The 21643-nt window shown below is 44.7% G+C and overlaps 2 protein-coding genes across 5 annotated transcripts in view; one reads left to right on the top strand and one right to left on the bottom strand.

Annotated features, from left to right (window-relative positions):
* LOC308198929 (serine/threonine-protein kinase TNNI3K) overlaps window positions 1–11162 on the top strand; it is a 73956-nt gene extending 62794 nt beyond the window's left edge. The window contains exons 23-25 of one of the 2 annotated variants that reach the window (XM_080602194.1): window positions 1147–1316; window positions 4410–4489; window positions 7707–11162. In XM_080602194.1, the coding sequence (XP_080458320.1) occupies window positions 1147–1316; window positions 4410–4489; window positions 7707–7876 (420 nt within the window). In that variant the 3' untranslated portion in view covers window positions 7877–11162. The remainder of the gene's footprint in view (window positions 1–1146; window positions 1317–4409; window positions 4490–7706) is intronic. The other variant, XM_080602193.1, reaches the window with a different exon arrangement.
* Window positions 11163–12459: 1297 nt separating this feature from the next.
* ERICH3 (glutamate rich 3) overlaps window positions 12460–21643 on the bottom strand; it is a 35100-nt gene continuing 25916 nt past the window's right edge. For all 3 annotated transcript variants that reach the window (XM_080602192.1, XM_080602190.1, XM_080602191.1), the window contains exons 13-15: window positions 20489–20992; window positions 14638–16457; window positions 12460–14121 (exon numbers count right to left, since the gene is read on the bottom strand). In XM_080602192.1, the coding sequence (XP_080458318.1) occupies window positions 14050–14121; window positions 14638–16457; window positions 20489–20992 (2396 nt within the window). In that variant the 3' untranslated portion in view covers window positions 12460–14049. The remainder of the gene's footprint in view (window positions 14122–14637; window positions 16458–20488; window positions 20993–21643) is intronic.

Here is a 21643-nt window from a genome sequence, read left to right as displayed (position 1 = left end):
TGAATGCAAAGGCAAATTCCTGCTCTGCCCTGTGGCTATGACATAAATGGGTGTATCAGCATTCAGCCTGGTGTAAAATAAGTGGTCAAACAGCAACTAAACTTCAATCAGGGTTGCAGTTCCTAAAATTATATTTTCTGTGCGCATGTGTACGTATTTAAGAGTTTAAAAAAAATAAAAATCCTTCCTTTTAAAATGTATCACTGCTCTTGAGCTTAAGGATCAGAAAAGACACCTATAATCTACTGCATTTCTTCATGTTCTGACTACAGCTGGTTGCTCTACACGTAGGTGGAAGCTTTTAAGTGCAAAACATTGTGAAGCACTATATCACAAGAAACAGTGCCATCTCGTGGGACACCTGACTTCTATGATACACAGGCAGCAGTGCATGCAGGAAGAAATCTGGATCAAGAGTTCACACACACACACGCAAACACACACACACACACAAAACTGTATTTAGCTTTGGAGTTAGACTTAAGTTCCACTGTGTCCAGGGCAAAGCCTTGTTTCTGGGGAAAACTCTCCACTTCCCTCTAATTCCTGCTCTTCTTCTTGCTCAGCAAATCATTTCTTCTCCTTTTAAATATCTCTGAAACCAGGCATGACAGGAACTTTTTGTGCCAGCAAGTCTATGGCCCTGTTGCTGCATACATGCATTTGTATATACACACATATTAATGTGCTAGCCCTGTATTAACATTGTCCCATCAGTCCGAACTCCTGTCCTGAGACACTCAGACAGGACCACTCTGATCAGGCAGCACTGCCACCTTTCTGGCACAGGTGGGAAAGTCTCACACGATGGCTCCCACTAGGGAAGCAGCAATGCCTCCCAGCTGCACAGTGAATGCTCACAAGCCAAGTAACTTGCCTCTGGGCTAAAGTTTATCTTCTTGAAAGTCATCCAATCCCAGCTTGAAAAACTGCAGGCAATGATGAACCGACCACTTTGTTGGCAGGCAGCATCCAGTTGTCCTCCTCAGCTGTTCAAAGCCAGAAGGCATTTTTTTTTTTTTCAGCCAAACGTTAAGGAAATATGGGACACAACTTGTGAGAAAGAAAGAGCTGAGGAAAGATACGTATGAATGTAATGTAATAACAGTGCCTTTTGTCCTTTTTTTTTTTTTTTTTTAATTCCAGTTAATGTCTCCAGCCTCTAGCAACAGCAGTGGTTCTCTGTCTCCTTCCTCGTCTTCGGACTGTCTCGTTGCACGTGGAGGTCCTGGCCGTAGTCATGTTGCAGCATTACGTAGTCGTTTTGAGTTGGAGTATGCTTTAAATGCAAGAGCTTATGCTGTTTGGTCACAGAGGTATGTTCCACCCATTGCATGCTCAGGAGGGCTCTTACTCTGAAACAGAGAGAATCCTTCCCAGGGCTGTATGGCTCACTTGGCTCAGATGGGAGTTCTCTGTGGCAGGGATTGTCCCTCGCTACCAGGTCTGGCTGCATGGGAAGCAGGCAGTAGAAACACACCCTGGGGTATGCAGTACACAGCTGATCCGCTGCCAGGGCCAGCCTGGGAAAGCACTTTTGCAGTCTTGTCTTCTCCTGTAGCTGCTCTAACGTGGTGGTCTGGGTTATCTGAACGCTGAGGAAGCTGTCCTGCTGTCACGACAACTGCTAAGCATTTGCATTTTTCACAATGGATAACATCAAATTAGTAGAAAATTGCAAGCTTCCCTGTATGGACTCTACACACAGTACCACTACTTTATCACATGCAACCAAAGATTGATGACTGCCTATCCAAGGGGACAGAGACAGGTGGTCATTAGAAGGATGTCCCCTCATGGTATGGGAAGGCCAGTGATTATACCACAGTGTATTTTAAATGTGGAAATTTTCACCAAAGAAAAGCTAAAAGACACAATTTTCTTTGGGAAAAAAAAAAATATATATATATATATATATATTCCAGTGTGTGGCATCAGTAGCCAGATGGTAAACAACAGGCTAGACCATGGGCAGCACTGTATAACCAAATGTTGTGGTTGGAAGCAACACCTGGTGCTATTGCAGAGCCTTACAAACCTTCTTCATACTGTGAGCACTGGCCATGCTTTGGAGAACTGCTCATACAGTTACTTCTGTGAAGTAATTTCCATTTAGGGGAGCTGAGTCCTACAGGAGCTTTTGTGTTTGAAGAAGGAGTTTGTTATACCGGAGGCAGTAAAACTTCTAATATTGTTTGACAAATAGAGAAGGCAGTGCTAGTCTGCTGCATCAAAATAGGATGGCAGGACCTGCTAGTTATCCTCTTAGCTCAGCTCTCTCAGCAGAAACCTAAGCCCTGAAGAAATGTGCTAGGTGTACCTGCTCACTCCTAGCACAAGCATGGCTTGTTATTTCTGCCAAAATATTAGGTAGACGTCCTTCTGATGAGGAGGAATAAGGCATATTTGACAAAATCCAGTTGAAAATCCTAGAAATAAGCAAATTTGGGAAGAAAGAACCCACTGAAATGCCATGAGTGTGTGTGAGGAAAATTGCTTACTATTACATTTATACTTACATGGCCCTTTTATGGAGTGTATAGCTTGTGTCTGACCAAGAGTCTGAAAACCATTCTCTGACATGCCATCAGCCCTATTAGATTCTTCATATTAGTGGAATTTATTTACTGAGAGGCATTTGTACGGGCAGGAAGAACACCCAGCTGTCTGACCGTAAGTGCCTGAGGTGAAGATAAAACATGAGGAGAGTCTGGTGATCTCAGAGAATGGCTGCAATAGAAAAGCGAAGTAATTGAACAGGTGTCATTTTTTAATACTGTGTTTCTCAATTCTGGATTTTAGTTTTCAGTTTTTTTCATCTTGACCACAAATCATGATATGATCAAATGAATGATTTAATTAACACTGGCTAATGGTGTTGCACTGAGAAGAGCAAGCACCACCAGGTGCTGTCATTCTGCAGGTGAAAGCTTCCAGGCTAAAAAGGAGACAGGCAGAAACCAGGCTGTCCCAGAAGGTACCATGGCAAGAAATACAAATGCAAAGTCCCTTTTCCTTTAGGAAGAGGAAGGGATCTCTGCCTCACAGAGCACTGCTGTAGCTGTTCCTACTGGGGCACATCTTAAAATTTGCATTTCATTCAGTTTATGCCCATAGAAGGATAAGAACTCCCAACATTTTCAAGGCAAAGCAACATATGGGTTCTCTATACAACCACAACATTAAAGTTAATATCTGAGGCAGTCTACCCTACCACTCAGGAGACCTGGCTTTGAGGGCAAATTTAGCAGTCTCCTGTCTCTGTCCCATGGGGACTGAGAGTACTATGAAAATGAAATGGTCTCTTTATCTCTGCCAGAAGAGCTGTGCGCTTAGTCTAAACTTTACCCTTTAGCACCACTTAGCAGTCAGAAATATTAATAGCAGAGCAAGCCCTGCCCTTGTGATTCATTCCTGGTAACAGGGATGTGGAAAGTCAGACATACAGTCAGCTAAAATGAGGAGCTGGAGTAGAGGAGCATGGTAAATCAATCATTTCAGTTTTGGGGGCTCTGACAGAGAGGCAGATGGCAAACACCTGCAGACAGATGCTGAAAACTTCCATATAAAAATATAAATCACACCTAAAGTGTTTATCTGGCAACATAAGGTACCAGCTGAATTTCTTTGCTTTGATGTACATTGCCTTGGCAGGACATGGAGGTGGGGACTGAGGTCAAGCTGGAAAGAATGTGAACTAGCCTTTTATTGTCTATAAAGGACCAGATTTTGCTGTTAGGTGTAATAGATGCGTACAAAAGGAATAAGAAATTGGTGTATTTAGGTTACAGCGTAGATACAAGAGAGAGAAAAGGGACACTTGAAAGTGTCCCTCTTGTCCTGTAATTCAGTGTTCTCAATACAGCACTGAGGCTTGTTAGCACAACTAAATGAGCTCTTCTGTAACCCCACCAGTTATTTAAAGTTGTATGCTTTTATCAAATGCTCTGCCATACAAACTAACAACATTCAAATCTATAAATAGCACCCAGGAAGGCTCATCTAGAGGCACAGCATTCAATGCAAAGGGAATGGCTTCCACAGCTTTAGTAGTTTTTCAATTATACAACACCCTGAGATGATTAATGAATTCACTTTCTAATGACAATGGTTTCTTAGGATTTCTTTTTTGTAAGCATAGGCATTTTCAGAGAGAATGGGCCCTATTTTTTTTTTCCCCAGCTGGACTGTTTTTCTTGGGCTGTCCCCTGTTTTATCTGCCGACAGCTTCGTGTCCTATGCAGTACTGCACAGCATGCAACTCCATTCCACAGCAGAAACAACCCAGCTAACGAAGCCTCCATCTACTATGGATATATATATGGATATATATATATCTATATGGGTATGTATATATACTATATATATATATATCTTATGTAAACTGATACCTCCTGTCTAATTTGCAGCACTGGGCAACACCTTTCTCAGGGTCTTTCTTTGGATGACATGAGAAGAAACTTCCAGTACCCACCGATTGACAAAAATGGTGAGTTTTTGCACAATACACTTCTTAGCATCTTGCAGTGTTTAACCAGTGCAGAGCTACGGTCTCCTGCAGTATCAAAAAGCCTGATGAAAAAATTAATGTTCAATGCAGACTGCTAGTTACAGTCAGTGAGAGCTTGTGAGGTCTTACCCCATACTCCATGCAGCTCATTGCCACTTTCAATCTATTTGTGCCCTAAGCTTTTTGGGAATGGGATGGTCTGTTTTATCTGTGTGCATGGATCTGTGAGTGAAGAGAAGATTGTGGCATCATAACTTCACTCCTCTCAGAGGACATCCTGTCATTCTGCTCCTCTCCAGAACAAATGTTCTGACTGTTTCTTCCTCTTGCCTTTCCTTCTTGCCTTTTCTTCTTGATTTTCCATCCTACTACATTTGAGCATGTTTTTATGCATTGCCACACAAAGAGCAACCTAGCATTTCCTAGCCCCTGTAAACCTTTCTTGTTAAATAGATCTTGTTCAGGTCTCACCTTGCAGGCAGCAACATGGGGTTCAGTTTCTCGTCCACCCTTTCTGAATGGCTCATGAGCTCATTACCTGCTTCTTTACAGTTTCCCAATCAAAGAGTAGTTTCATCTTGGACCAACTTTTAGCCCAACAGCATAATTTATAAAAACATCCTTAAAACAAAGAGCATATGAAATGTAGTTGGCATTAGGATGCTATCCACCAGATTGCATTCAGATATCTTAGATAAATCTTTCTTGGTGAGGATCTGAAGGTCAGATTCTTAATCTCACCTTCATGCAGATTTTCATTCACACCAGGCTCAGCTGCTGCATTCTAGAAAGACCTACGATTGGTATGAAACAACTTTTGCTATGATGTGCTAGCTGTCAGGATAGTACGTTTTATGCCCAGGTGCTCAGTAATTTTCTGTGCAGCAATATGGAAGTGGGCACACCTACCAAGTAAACGATTTCAGAAACTCCCCCAGCTGCCATCCACCAGCACCAGCTGATCTGTTCGCCTGAACATCCTAAGATGCTCCAGGGCCGTGTCAATGGGATGGCACTTCCTTGTTTAAATGCTGACACGCAGCCAGGACCCATCTCCTGTGATTGTTGTGTTTGCTGAGCAAACATCAGCACAGCACACCGCAATTATCTGTACCTCATGAGAGCACCACAGTCCATGCTTCCTACGTTCACCCAGAGCCATGCAGATACTCTGGCTCTCCTCAGACCGTGAACAGGCATGAAAATCCAGGAAACCCTAGATACAGAGCAATGTATGAAGGTATTTTCTGAAACGATTGCTCAAGGGATAAACATGCCAGAGCACTGCCCATATACCCAGCAATGCCAGATGCAAAGCAAAGCTATGATACACTTTTACAAAAGAGCCACAGGCCAGGGAAAGACCTAGGCTTTGGCACTGCCCATGCCAGCTATTGGTTTTGAAAACTGGGTAGAGAATTTTTTTTACAAATGCTTGTATCAGATTTTGGCATGTGACTGACAAAGGAGACAAACAGAAGTGGTGGGAGCCATGAAGCTGACATGGTGGAGAATGACAGCAATATCTTCAGTGCCAAGAAGCAGAGCTGGACTTTGAAGACAACACAGACTTCTGAGGACGCTCGTACACTGTGGTCTCTGACAGCCAGGAGTTCCCACCAGGAAGGTGTTTGCTAGGATCAGGGGGTGTTATGTGCTATGTTTGATGTAAAGTCTTTGTTTCTCCCAGGCATACCTACTGAGTATGTATGAGCAAACATATGCTTTTCTCTATGTTTGAATCACAACTGTGTTGAGAGGATCCATTGGTTTTATGATGCTGCTGTCCTCATTCAGAGTTTGCTGCTGCCAGCTAAGCTGTCCCCTCTCCTGAGACACCCTCACCCCTTTCCTGTCATCTGTTGCCACTTTTCTGCTACTTTCCAACACATTTTAGCAACAAAAGAATTTAGTGTTTCATTCTGCCTGAAGCATATATACATCCTATTTGTTATCTTTGTTGTTTTTCACTGGCTTCAGTGTGTCTGTTGCACTACCTCCCCTCCTCTGAACTGAGCACATTGAATGAGAAAAAGAAAAAAAATGGTCATATAAATATTTACTGAGTACGGTGCTAAGAGCAGTGCTGATGCCATAACAAGCAGTGAGCTAATGACCTTTGAAACTGAAAAAAGAACAAAAACGTTACTACTTTTCTTGTTGTATCCATATTCCACATCTGCACAAAGCAGTTCCTCCGGGCACAGTTTTTATCATTCACCCAGAAGCTGAAAAATTTGAGGAGGAAGAAGCCAGGAACAAAACAGGGACTGTTCAGTGAACTCCTAGAGTAAGACCATCCAGGAAGGACTGGAGAGGGTCTCTCAAGTCTGCACTAGAAAAGGACAAAAGGGAATTAAGGGCTGGTCAAAAAAGAGACTGTCCATGGCTTCATTTAAACTGTGGAATTAAGGTGTGATTTCAGACTCCACACATGAAACCTCAAGATTTATTTTCAAATATTCCTGTTCTTGAATTTTAGTTTCCACAGAAGAGAACAAAAGTATGCAAGTGGGAAGGGAGGTATTCCCCAGCCAGACCTCCATGTTGCTGGTCTGTACACCAGGACCATGGTGCAGCACAGCTTGATTACAACCTTCTTGAGCCAAGAGCTGGCCAAGCTGAACCCTGCAGTAACTCAGGTAACAGTGGAAAAAGCCAGAGAGGTACAGAGGAACATCAAGATCCTGGCTGATAGACACAACAGGACTGGAAAACTCCATGCCATATACTTCATTTCATCAGGTTTATGCAGCTCAAAGTTCAGTCCTGTGGTGTCACCAGGAGAAGTATCTTGAGGACCATCAGAATCACCATCCCCTGTTACAAAGCACCAAAACCAGCTGCTCTGGAGGCCCTCCATAACATGCTGCACCCCAGTCACCACTCTCTCAGACTGCACCCCAGCCTTCAAGATCCTGGTAGAGTAATCAAGCCATTGCAATGCACAGCAGCACACCAGAAAACAGAAAGCCCTGATACCTTTTTTTTATTAGAGTGCTTGGTCTAATGCTTGCAAATATTTGCACTCTTTATTTATGGCACATAAACCAATTTCACTGTTGTCTCTCCTTATTCATCGCCATTTTGATCTTTTTTCTTTTCATTTGCTTTTTGCATAATGTTTTCCATTATCCTCATTTGCACTTGCAGGCTGTAAGCAATAAAGAATTCATTCACTCTTTTTCTTTCTTAGTAAAAGCCCTAAAAGCACCCTGCTCCCATTCCTGCAAGAGCCCTTGTCATAGTGAACAATTTTCTTCACTGAATGTGTTTGAAAACAGGAATTTTACAAATAAACACAGCCATGACCTCTTCAGTGAAAGCAAAGGACCTGCTCTTCGTGGGAAGTGTCACAAATTGTGAATTAAAAAGTACATTGAAAGGAGAAAAATCACATGAGATAGATACACAATGGCCAAAGAGAACTGTATATCCTCTAAAGTTTAAGATTAGCGTAAACAGAAAGTTTAACTTTAGCTTTGCTTATCCTTGCTCATCGCAGCACAGACACAGGCAGACAAGCTACTGACATTGCAGCAACAACCACCAAAGTTTCCCAACAGCAAAGATGGTCTTAACAAGGCTTGCAGCACAGCAGCTTTCCTGCAGCACAAGGAAATGCGTGCATTCCCTGAACAGCTGTGTGGCTGCACAAGCCAACGCTGTGGAGCAGCATAGTGCCATCCCTGGCCCTTGGAAATGGTACCATCCAGCCGAGAGGAGACACATAGGGCAGACAAGAAGAAACCCATGGGAGTAAGGCAAGCCAAGCAACCCAGTAAGCTTGTTCCTGGGTGGTACAAAACTCACAGGCACAGCAAGAAAAGAAAAAAATAATAATAAACAAACAAAAACAAACAAACACAAAAACACCGGTTGTGATTGAGGGGTTTGGAAACATGAAAGCATTTAGTAAAGCAAATGTTCCCCATTGTGTGGAAGTAGTAAAGTCAAAGAAACTGATGGCGAAGCATGTGGACAGTCTTCCACCCAGCATGATCAGAGAACCCCATCAGAGTGCAAAGTGCCGTCACCATGACCAAAGATGCCGTTAAAAGTACATCATGCTCTTGTAATGTGCCCCTTCACAGACCACCACTTTGTGAAGCACGATGGCTTTAACTTCAATGCTTCAATGAAGGCACATGCCTCCTTCACCTCCCAGCATCCGGGGCACATCCAGCATGCATGAAAACAGTCACAGGCTTCAGATTGCATATTTAGAACATGCGTAAGAATTCCTTACGGATACACTTTGTCATCCAGCTTTCAAAACACAGCATGCCACGATTAGAAGATAAACCAAGGTTGGTTATGGATTACAGCTTGGGGATGTAATGGTCACTGCAGTTTTAGTTACCAGAGTCTTAATTTTATGCAGCTGTGTATATTTTCTGTTTGGCAGTAGGAATTTGGCATGGAGGAGCATGAACAATGTTTTCTAATTCTCTCTCAGCCCCTACACCCCAGAAAGTTTTTGTGCACTAGCTTTCTTTGTTCCCTGAGCATCTGAGAGGGCTGTATGATGCATTGTTATCAGGAAATTTGAGATGACTACATAGAATCATAGAATATCCCGAGTTGGAAGGGACCCATAAGGATCATCAAGTCCAACTCCTGGGATTTATTTTTATGTTTGTACAGTAAAACAAGGAGAGTGGGAGCAGCTGACAATGACAGTGGAAAGGGAGAAATGGTTTCTTATTATTGGAAAGCTCATTGGAAACACAGCACTGTCAAGAGCAGTTGATGTCCATTTTGTAGTGTCAAGAATTAAAAAAGTTAAAATATTTTAAAAACATTTGTCAGAATGCTGATTTTGAGCTCTCCTAAGCTCTAGTTGAAAGGACAAAAAAATATATATTTTTAATGCCAAATGTTATTAAAACACTGAGATTTTATGTCAGATTTTATGTATTTCTTTTATGTTAGTCACCAAAGTTTCTTTGTGTTTGCCTACATTGCATTCATTCCATGAATGGTTGGGTCTGTTTACTTCCCATTTAAATTTCTCCTCAGTAGATGATATTGAATGGTGACTTGCAGACAGCAAAAAGGTATGTGTGATCGGTGCCTATTTATCTCAAAATGATACGCACGTTATTTTGTTGACATTGTCACTGCAGGGGAAGGTAGGAGAGAATCGCTTCTGTGTCATGACGCACATGAACTTCCCTCTGCATCTTGCAGGTTACGTGTCGGATCCCATGAGTACCATGAGATTTCATTCCTGCAGCAGCAGCGGTAGCTTTGAAGAAAGCAGCTGACAGCATGGACCGCCTTCCTGCAGAAAGTCACCAAAAACCGGCAGCAACTGTTCTTACCAGATCAGCCCAACTCCCAGGCATCGCGTGCTATATTGACGGTCCCTAAACTGAACCCTTTATTTGCTGACAATGAATGTCCCTATCATGTTATGTGCTAGCATCTTTTTCTGCTGACCTTGAGGGGCTTTTTCGTTTGGTGGTGTGCATCTACCCTTTAACAAAGTGAATGCCTGCACTTCCAGGCTGAGCATTAAAAATCTGAAGAGGTGAAAGTAAAGGTGTGTCTGTTATAGCTTCAAAGCTCTGCTGCAAGTAAGTCATTGTTACCTGGGTCTGCACCCCCTGACCAGCAGCTGCCCCGGAGCCCCAGCCCTCCTCGCCACCACGAGAAGCAGCCTGTCCCTCCTGCCACCGTGCCAGGGCAAGCTCCAGCTCCCAGCTCCTGAACAAGATTGTCTCTTTTTTGAGCTCCCCCCAGTCACAAAAGCACCCTGTCCCTCATTCTCAGTACCTCAGGCTCACACAGCTTGCCAGCACAGCAGCCCCACTACATCTTTTCTGAGCCCTGATCTGCAGTTGCTTTCCTGCTCTCTGAGAATAATGAGGTACTTGGGTAGCCATCATAACTGTACTCTTCCAGACATTTCTCACTTCTCATCTGCTTCCTTGTTTTGGTTCGAGTTCCTTTTTTTTTTTTCCTCTTAAAAAGTACATGCTTTAGTTCGGTCATTTGGTAACAAAAAAGCAACATGGGAACTTCAAAATAAACTTTTCACCAGAAGGGTAACACGCAAATCAAATCCCAAACCACCTATGTTTACTGCAGACAGGTAAAATCGTTGTCCCACAAGTGTGATAATCCTAAAGCAGAACAGAGCTCCATTTTTCACTCAAAGCAGTTCCGAGGCAAAGTGCCATCTAATGCATGCCGAGTGTGCCTGCCAGGACCGGGTTTGCAACAAATTTCTCACTGGGAGTTTAAAAAAAAAAATGGGGAAGGGCAAGACAACTTGAACTCTTCTTCTAGAAGCAATTACACAGTTAAAATTATGCTGTTATTTTTCTGGAATCTCTTTTGAAAATAGCAAAATTTTGCTGCAAGCAACACTGCTATAATATTATTCCTTAATTGCATTTGAATACACAACTGTCATGTTAGGTGGGTAGAAATGTGGGTTCAAGATTACTGCATGTTGCTCTGTGGATATTACTCAGCATGTTGGGTTCTTATGACTACAGTGTCTGAACTGAGCTCCGTGATAAGGCATTGTGCAGTGTGACAGACACGGTCTATAAATTAGTAATAGGCTCTGCTGACTCATGTCTTGCATGCTGTTAGTTTCATAATCCTGAAGCAATAAAAATGGGGAAAGTTTCACTTAGTGAGGATTACAAGTGTTTTTTCCATTTGTTTTGTTTCACCTAGGGAAAAATCTTCTATCAGTCTGTAAAACCAGAATATTGGGAGCTTGGTTGTTTTTTTAGAGCAATACAAGAAACTCTGAGAGCCAGCATGTTCCTAACCACAGGACTCATTTCCCTAATTGTTAAAATTATACACACAAGAACCATTTATAAATATTTAAGTATTTTAAATAATGTATTATCAGTTTTCCTGTCACTTACAGTCACTGCTGCCTTACTCTTTTGGGATTTCCCTGATGACCCAGATCTTCTGCAGCCAAGGAGTGTCTTGGGAGTTCAGGTGCCTCTTAGTGACCAACTCTTGCCTTCTTTTCTAAAAGGTTGGAATGGATCTAGTTATATCTGCTACCGCAAACTCACACCACCACTTAATCATCTCCAGAGTGCTCCGAATGTCAGGTATCTTTAAAGGAAGATTCCACCCATAAGGAAAAAAAAAAAAAAGGTGCTCTCATGGCTGAAGTGCCAGGAGCAGAGGCTGGAGGCTGGCAAGAAGCTGCTCCAGGAGGAGTCCCCTGCTGGGGTGGCCGCATGCACAACACTGTGGGGCAGGGATCCTGCCACTGCCTCACCTGCTGCCATTCAGCAGCCACAGAAAAGACAAGGACGCGCTGGGGCAGGGACGCTGCCCCGCAGCTGAAGCTGGAGAGACCCCTGCCTCGGGCAGAGCCACACAGGGCTCCCTTGCCCCAACGCGGAGTCAGTGCTGCAATGGGGACTCCAGTTCCCGTTCCCTGTGCTCTTGTTTTGCAGAGTGAGAGTATTTAACAGCATTTTGAGATGCTTTGCTGATCACTCTGGTACTTACCTACGACACACAAATCTCTTACCTTTCCCATTTTCATCCTGTGCTCAGTAAAGCAGATAAATGTCAAACAAGACAGTTGTTTGGTTCGTGACTTGCCTGAGTACAGCCTTGGCTGTAATCCTGAACCTTCCAGGGAATCACTGCTAAGGCAAATCCCTGCACTCCCCTCTTTCACCTTTGTCCACCCCTAACACTTGAGCAACCTGTGTGTATGCATGTGCATTCGTAAAACACTTTGGTCTGGTCATGACCACAAGCCGCATCCATTGGCTTTTCATACAAATCTGTATGATCCGGTTTTAGTAGCACAAACGCTCAACCCAACATTACTTAGTCATTCAGTTAGAAAGCAGAGATAACTACTGAAGACAAGGCCCTACTTGATTGCCAAGTATTATTCTTACAATTCGATCACTTGCAAAAATTCAATGAACTACACAGACTGATACATCATGGTTGGTTTTTTGTTTGTTTGTTTTTTTAATAGACCCAAGTAAATATGCAGATGTGCAAATATGTAGAGAAAAAAAACTCTGGAGAAGGTCATTAGCATTAATTTAAACTCCGAACACTTCGTATACCAGGTGTATTCAACTGTAGAGTATGTAAACACAGGTTATCTATTTACTGTAGTTTTTTATGTTGAGCAACACCGGAAATGTCTTGGTCCAAAGAATAAGCCAATACTGATTTTATGGACACTCCCTGGTTAAAAGGAAAGGACCATTGCTGAGTTCTCAAAAGTCGAACACACGCTTTGTAAGCAAATATTGCCTATCTTGCACAGAATAGGCATTTCCACTGCACCACAAAGGATCACTTAATGCAATGCTTTGTTTAAGCTGCTGATGACAGTAAAGCTATGAGTCTTCTTTGTCTGCTTTCTTCTTTCAAAATACTTCCTGGTATCCAGATTAAAAATACAAATGCAACCGTCTTTAGTACAGAGGAAACAAAAATGAATTGATTGCATTTAAATTTGCATGTGTTTAAATGTGTATTGATCTTAAATAATTAAGAGTAACAAACCTGTCAAAATCCTGCTTGTTCCAGTTCCATCCCTGATCTGAAAACCCAGCTACAGCCACGTGCCACTATTGTTACCGCCCCTGCGCCTGGCGGGCAGGACCTCAGGGTCCCTCCAGAGGTGGGGGAGCTGAAAAGGGGATGGGCAGCAGAGACCCATAGCCAGCCTGGGGTTGAAACGCCCTTATTCTGAACCACACGCTGCCACGGGACCAGCAGCAGTTCCACCACAGACTGCATGGGCCTGGGGAGTTACACCTAACACCAGTAAAAGCAAAGGCTCAGGCTTTCCTCATTTACATTGTAAATGAGTTACAACTGCTCTGATTTAACATTTCCCAACATCTTTTCAAAGTTCTGAGAATGCACTGAAGTGTGGCCTGGCTCTGCATGGCAAGCACTCCCCAGCAGCCAACCCCTGGCGGCTGCTGCTCCCCGTGACAGGGCCGCTTCCCACTCCTGCTGCAACACCGCGGTGCCCCTCACCAGATCAAACCACCGATGTGCTCAAGTGCCCTGCGCACGCCAATGAAGACGCAACCCCATCTCACAGTGAAGAGTTTACAGTTTAAAAAGCCAAATAACTCTCAGAAAAATGCACAGAGAGGAGATACAGTCAAGCACATAGACATACATTTGTAGTCCTACAGTAACACACACAGAGCACCTATCCTTAGCTGTCACTCCTATCAGCCAGCAGAAGCAAGGGGTGTCTGGGGAGGATGGGAAGTTCCCCACTGAAATATTTCTCTGGGTTTTGGAAATAGCAAGCGTGGCAGCTGTGGAACAATCCTTGTGATTGTGGTCTTCATAACTACGAAGGAGTGCTGTTCCCCGGGCTGGCATGCACTTGCTAATTTGAGCTGTCCGCTGCACACTGAGAAGCTGCTGTAGGAGAATGTGAGACAGTTGTACTCGCAAAGTAAAATAAAGGAGTATCCTGAAGGGCACAAATCTAGTAGATGTGTAATTGTTGCAGAAAACAGCACTGAAGAAGCTGCAGAAAAAGCTTAGAGGACAGTTTCTTCCTTGTCCTGGGGCCCTATGGAGGGCGTGACAGCTGCATCCAGGTTTGCAACATCCTAGGAAATGACGAGAAAAATGTTAGCTTTACAGAAAATAGGCTAAACTGAGGTACGGAGATACCACTGTAAGACACTTCCTGCAGTTAGATGCCAGAGCAACCGGAGAAGCCAGCTGCTGCTGCTGCCCTGCAGCACAGAGCTCACAGGCAGTGACAGCAGCAGTGGTGACACTGAGGCCACTCCACATCGACAGCAGCACTGGGAGCAGGAGCAGTGCTGCTGGGAGCCAGGAGCACAGGGCACTGGGCATGGCTGGAGGGCCGAGAGGACACGGGACTGCAAGCTTTAGCACCATGGTGAAGGTACATGCAACAGGGCTTCAGGAACAGGTAAGCACGCAGAAGCTGCCACGCAGAAGGATTTGTCATCCTGTACCCCAGCTACCAGTGGCAGATTCTTAAGGGGAGCATAAGAAAGCAGCAGTGAGAATATGAGACATCCTCTGCTCCCAACAGCCACGAGCCTGGGGACGCGAAGAGGAACGTGCCAGCAGCAGGCCCAGGCAGGACTCACCTCACGGCAGCTCCCATTCGTGGCAGCAGCTCCCGCATCTGGGCTTCCTCTCACAGGACTTTCCTTCCTCTGCTCCTGCGCCCCAGAGTCACCCTGTGCGTCTTCCAAGACACCCTCGGCCTTTCTCTTCTGGGCACTTTCACTGAGGCCAGACTGTTTCCCTTCAATTTGTGCTCCCGCCTGCACTGTCCCTCCCTGGGCTGCTGGACCCTCTGCCACTGCCACCCCCATCCTGCTCTGTCCCCCTGCTCCTGTCCCCCTCTCCCACGCCCCCACCTCGTCACCCATCCGGTCGTCCCCAGCCACCGCCGCCGCCTCCAGCCCCGCCGCTCCCCCCACCGGCTCCGGTCCCTCCCCGTTCCCTGCCTTCCCCACTGCAGGGCCAGCTGCCTCCCCAGCTGTGCTCCCGCACAGCCCCTCTGTGGGCAGCGCTGGTTCCTCCACCACCTCCTCGCCAGGAGCTCTCCCCGCTCCCAGCACTATCCTATCCCGATCTGTAGCACACTCCAGCAACCCCGGCTCTGCAGCTTCCAGCTCCTGTGGACCTGCCACTCCCCCCATGACCCTTCCACCTCCCAACTCAGCTCCGGCTTTCTCTGCAGATACTCCCATCACTAGCCCATCAAGTTCTTCTTCCATTGCTCCATCTGGCTTTGCTTCGCTGCCCAAAGATGGGTTTCCAGTCAAAAGTGCTTCTACTAAACCCTCCTCGTCTTCTGCTGTTGCTGTCTGCTCCAACGGAGATGACCCTTCACTTGCGGGATCCCTTCCAGCCTCCACCAGAGCCCCTAATCCAGATGCTACTTGTAACACTGGACCCCTGCCTGCATCCACAGACTCCTCCACCACCTCCTCTGCTCCTGGGACAGAGCTCTCTTCCACTTCTGGTGGTCTGTCAGTCTCAAATGTTGCTGTTCCTTTGGCAGCATCCTTCATCTCTGCCTTCTCTTCCCCCGACGCTTTCAGTTGGGAAAACTCATTTGGCTTTAGTTCTTCCCTGCCTGTGCAAACTTTGTTATCCCCTAATGTTTCCCTGAGAGCCCCAGGTTTCTCCACAGCCTCCTCCCCTTCAGAAATAGCTTCTTCTACAGCCTCCGCTCCTTCAAGGCCAGCCACTCCTGTAATCTCTTCTTCTACCAAGTTTGCATCCTCCACAGCCTCCTCTCCCTCACATACAGCATCCTCCACAATGCCCTTCCCTGCAAAACGTCCCTCCTCCACAGCCTCCTCTGCCTCAGACATGGTGTCACCCACTGCCTCCTTCAACAGAGGCTCTGCCATCCCCCCTGCCTTCTCCACCCCAGAGGCCTTCTCCATGGCCTCCCCTCCTCCAGAGAGCTCCCCGGCTCCCTCACCGCTCCCAGACACTGCCCCGTCTGCCTCCCTGCCCGCCGGCCCCCCCACGCCTGCCGGTTCCTCTCCCTCGCTCCCTAGCTCCTGCAGTGCTCCCGCACTCTCCATCACCCTCGTCGCAGCTTTCTGCCCCCCAGCTGCCACTTCTGCTCCAGGCACTCCCTTCCCTGGCTCCTTTTCCTTGGCATCTCCTTCTGCCATGCCCCCCCCGGCAGGTGCCAGTCCTGCCACAGGTGGCTGACCCGCCGGCACCATGGCCACCGCCTCTCCCTCGGGCAGCACATCTCCCGCCCGGGCCGCTTCCCGTCCTGCCTCGTCAGTGTGCGTATCTCCCCGCTCAGCTACACGGCCTTCCTCCGCCGGTGCTCGTCTCTGCCCTGCCACCTGCCCTCCTCGTGCCTCTTGTTCTGCTGCCTTCTGCACATCACGTGCTCTTGTTCCTTCTGCCAAGAAAGCTCCATCTGGTGCTAGTAAGACACAATTGAAACAGTAGTTTTACTGAGAGCTGAGTTAATGTTAAGGCTGGTTTACAGGGTTAAAAACGTTATTTCTCCCAAGTAATGAAGGGATACCAGCATGGTGGCAAGAAAGAGACTTGCCATGCTGCTTCTTATCATGCACTTGTGCTCTGACTAGGTTTCTGGTGCTGCCATTCTGGCATCTGGCGTGATAAATTTAAGCAAAAATGTTGATGCATGACTGGCTTTCAGTTCTGACAGTTCTGCCTGCCCTTTCCTACTCCTTTCTCCCCCCCTCACCTGCCTAGCAGAGAGCTTGTGTGTGTACACAAAATAGTTGCAAGCTTGACAATAACACTCAAAATTCAGAAACAGGTGGTAAACTGCTCATATAAAATATGCATACATGGGAAGAAGAACATAGCTGGTCGTGCAAAGTAATTGCTTCCCATGCGTTCTGTAATTATACCTGGGGAATAATACAGGGCCTCTTCCTACACCCTGGGAATTTAATGGCAACGTTCCTCATTGAATTTGGTGCTCCAGGACGTGTCCCTGGGCAGGCACCTCCAGCAGGCTGCGCTGCTGTACCCATGTTTTGCACAAACACAGCAGGCTCTTATTTAGAAAATGGGAGGTTTTGTGCCAGAGAAGAGAGCAAGGAGCAACGTCCTCCCCAAGCTACCCTTTTGCAAACTGGGCAAAGGCTCTCTTGCCCCAAATCGTCTCACGCTGTTTGACTCATTTGATGTTCTTGCACAACTGCTGCACTCCAAAATCATTGCTTTTTGCTGTCTGCTTGGGCAAGCACCCATGCAACAAAACCCCATCTCTGGAACAGCAGCCAAAGAGCACTCCAGGTGACCAACAGGCCGAGAAGAAAATATTTGTCTCTCATCTCTGCCAGCAGGACTGGAGCCCATGTCTGGTTTCCCACAACCCTTCCACTGGCCTTGCTTACCCCCCTCTGCCCCCATCCCTTCCTGCCCTTCAGAGCTGGACGTGATCACTCACTAGGTAGGTCAGCTGCACAGGAGCGCGGAAGGTGCACAAGGCAGCTCAAGCAGCTGCAGACAGTAAAGGAGCCAGAATAAAGGACAGGCTGAGAAGAAATTTTACAGAGAGAGAATGGAGACCATGAAAGGAGAGGAGAGAGCACAGAAAGCTGATTCCTCCCAGCAGACCATGCATCACCTGAACACTAGACCACACTTCAAAATTAATAACTCCATATTGCGTGTTGCAATATGAGAAATCATGCCTTCCTGCAAAAGCACCTTGCACCAGGTGTATTGCTTATATGTACTACTAGTTTCCTGCCCTGTATATTTAAAATTCTTCTTTTATATATATACACATGTGTATATGTGTGTGCACATACATAGGTCTTTCTTAATTAGTTGTCAATCAGTCATATTTAATGACTAGACAAACTCATGGGCATCAGATCCATAAATGGACACAAAAAGGCATAGGCAGGCATTTTTTTCTAATAGCTATTGTACACCAGATCTGAGTACAGGAGAGCTGTGAAATGACTGAAATACAGAAAACAGAGCCTCTCGTGTCCTTGTGAACAGCATCTTCTCTTGCCACTGTGAGACACAAACTACCATGAGAAACGTGCCTCTGGGCTGATCTGTTGGGCACTTCTGCTACTAGGAGGTCTGCTAGAAAAGAATGGGTTGCTTAAAAATAAGTACAATAAGACTGACCGACCTAGCAGCTAGTCTCATTCAAATTGTCTACCTGCCTCTGCCATGGAGTGACAAATAGCCTTCCAGAATCTGCTCTGGAGGATGCATCTGTCCCTATTTAAGAACATATTTAACCCATGGAAATACTGTCTTGCCTCAACACATTTATTTGTAGAGGTCTTCCAAGAATTGCTGTCTCTTCTAGGTGTCATGTATTCAAGGCACGTGTAATTGCATTTAACTGAATGTTCCCTCCAGCAATGTATTAAGAAAAATAGTTATCAGTTCTTCTGAGACTGGAGAAAAAGCACCTGATTTTTTATACACGTAGCTGTGTATATGGAATTTAATCTGCCTGCTGCTTCAGAATCAGAATCAATGAAAAGTTCCGCAAGGAGTGGGAGAGATCTTATTCCCACAGTCTTCCTTGCCACAAACTTGCATTCTTCTCTTCCCAAGTTCTTGTTTCTCCCTTGCCAGTGCACACCCTGTGATCTCTCACTTTTTTCCTATGATTTTTGTTTGTTTTTCTTTGTTTGTTTGTTTTCCTACGCTGTTGATTCTATCTTTCTACTTGGCCACATGTTACTTTTCTTCTTTTTTCATTTTTGTTTTCATTTTTTCTTCTCCTTCCTCCCGTGGTTTCTCCCACTTCCTGCTTACACCTATCCTTTCTTCCCAATCAGAAACCTGCACCCACACAGCTCTGAAGAGAAGCACAAGAACATTTTTAAAAGACCATTTCAGTTAACATTACAGAAAGCACTTGCTCAGCATGAAGGCCTTTTTGCCTGCACCACAGGTCCTAAAAAGTACTGATGGCTTCACTGCTGCTTTGACATCACATCTAGGTGAATCACTACGATCCGCTTAGCAAGGAACCATGAAAGATGGTCAGGGAAGTTCACAGGAGATCACTTATACGGTTGCTCCTGGGACCCAAGATCCTGACAGAGGTCTTTGAGCAATAGTGCACAGCCTGTTTGATTCATTCTGCCGTTCCAGTGCTGAAGAGAAGATAAGAAGCTTTCCACTCCAGGACATCCCTTTGCTGGCTCAGGCTGATGTCCAGGCAACACTTCCTTCAGACTCAATGAAATACCAAACGCTTTGCTAGCTATTGTGCACAGTGTTTTGCTTTGACCTGGTTATGGGCCTGACGTCTGACTACCTGGAAGTTCAAATTCTTTCCAGTTTTCTGCCTATGTAATACTTGACAAAAGAGAAACGGACAGTCTATCAAAACACAGAGCCCAGGGAAGGATGAGAAATACTGATCACAAGAACCCTCTCATAGGAACAGCAATATCTCCTTGTCACAAAGAGCACAGCAAGATCAGAAGATGCACAGCAGGAGCCCAACCCAGGCATTTCCATACTTCTGAGAGATCTTGTCACGCCACTGTTTATGACTTGCACAGACTCACTCTAAGGGAGCATTTTGCACCACTTGCTTCCTTCATCGTATATGAATTACTGTGATAATTTATTTCTGCACTGTTAATGACAGCATTGTTTTGGAGAAATCCTGTCAGGAGCAGAGCACAGTTGGTCTCATCAGGGCAAAACAGAAACAGTGTCCTATCAATCTCATGCAAACACAGGCTGGAAAGCTAATGAGAATGACCAGCCCCATGGAGAAGTTCATGTGAAAAAAACAGAAGCCCAAGAATGGACTGAGAACGAGTTCCCCCATAACCTAAATGACATTGTAAAGCAAGGGCTTATATTTTTCCCCTTCCTCAAATATAATAATGCAGACATTGCTTATATGGCTAACCCTCTTTTACATGCCCATTATCTATAAAGGTAAAGTTGAAACGACAAGATGCTCATTTTATCAGAAAATTAAGGTGTCACACAACTAACAGATCTGCTCCTTGTCAACAAATCCATGACAGAGTGAAGCAAAACAACTATGGAACTACTGATGTAGTTTTGATCCTCATCTGCTCCACCATGATTCACATAGCATTTTTTTGGTGTTCTTTTTGAATCTAGTATTTCCACATTATAAAGAGAATTCCCCAGTCTGGCACACTGATTCTAAGTAATGAATTATGTTCGGATTTTATAGTAATTTCATGATATGTGAAGCCTAACTTGTGAAGTAAAAACAGAATAGCCAAAGCCTCACACTGGAAACATTAGAAAAGACACAAAAAAAATGAGGTTACATTCTGGTTATTTAGCTCACAGCAATATATAGAGAGTATTTCAGTAGCTCGAAAATAGTCCAGCAACTGCATTCCCCTTGCTGCACCATGACTTAGTATAAAGGCAAATACAGCAACAGTTGCATTCACAGATCACATCACAGTTCTGCAGGGGGACTGTACTCACCACCTCCTTCGTCACTCTGAGGAAATTCTTCATTTCTATTCTCCACTTCCATCATATTATTTTCCAAAGGCACTAGAACATCTTTCTCCCCATTGTCTCTCTTGTTACTTGCATTCTTCTCCCCATCTTCCTCTATGTTACTTTCTACTGCCCCAGCCTGTCTGAGTTCCCAATTAACTTCAGGACTTTGATGCTGTATTGCCATTATGTTTTCATGAAAAATTTCAGTATCTTCCCCTGCTCGTCGATCTTCCGGTTTTGTCTTTTCTGCTTCATGTATGCTTTCCTTTTCCAGTGTAAAAGTTTCCAGATTGGCCTCTGTTTTGAACAGTTTATTTTCCCCATTCTCATTTCCGTATTGTGCATGTGCTGTGTTATCAGATGCCTTTTTGATATCATACTCCTCTTTGCCCTTAACATTTTCTACCATCTTTTCAACATCAGAGTCATCTCCACAGCTATACTGAGCACTGGTGGATGAGAGAGAATGTGCAGACCTCCTATCTAGAAATAGAAAACACAATTTTATTTTAGTATTTGTCACTAAGACATTTGCATTCATTGGCCACAGACAGATACTCATCTGATATCAACCTCTGAATTAAACCATCTGAAGATATTGTGACAAAACTCCAATAACGGTAATAGGAGAGCATTGCCCAAATGTATCAGTGTTAAAATCAAAGCCATTTAACATATTTTTTTTCTGATAATGGAAATGAACCTCAGTAGCTCCATCAGTCACAAAAAATACACTTTCAAAAGCCCCTGTAAATATGCTTAAGATGAGTTTTAGAATAGTTTCTTGAGCTCTGTTTGATAAAAGATTTCAACAATAGCAGCAGTCCTTCAGTGCACTGCTGTTACAGAATCATAGAATCAATTCAGGTTGGAAAAGACCTAAGATCATCTAGTCCAACCTTTAAACTAGTACTAAAGTCCACCACTAAACCATGCTACTACTTTCTAAATCTACATGTTTCTTGAAGACCTTCAGAGATGGTAAATTATCTCAGTGAATATCATAAAGATATCCAAAATCATACATAAAACACTCAAGTTGAATAGGAAGTGAAGCTCACTGTATCCTTTAATAAAACATACATGGAACATCATTTGAAATTCATAAATGGAAAATTTGCAGGGAAAAAAAAG

This window comes from Anser brachyrhynchus, assembly GCF_964034855.1.
Source record: "Anser brachyrhynchus genome assembly, chromosome: 8".
NCBI classification, from domain to species: Eukaryota; Metazoa; Chordata; class Aves; order Anseriformes; family Anatidae; genus Anser; species Anser brachyrhynchus.
The sequence above is the reverse complement of the archived record's forward strand: the minus strand, read 5'-3'. Positions and strand labels throughout refer to the sequence as shown.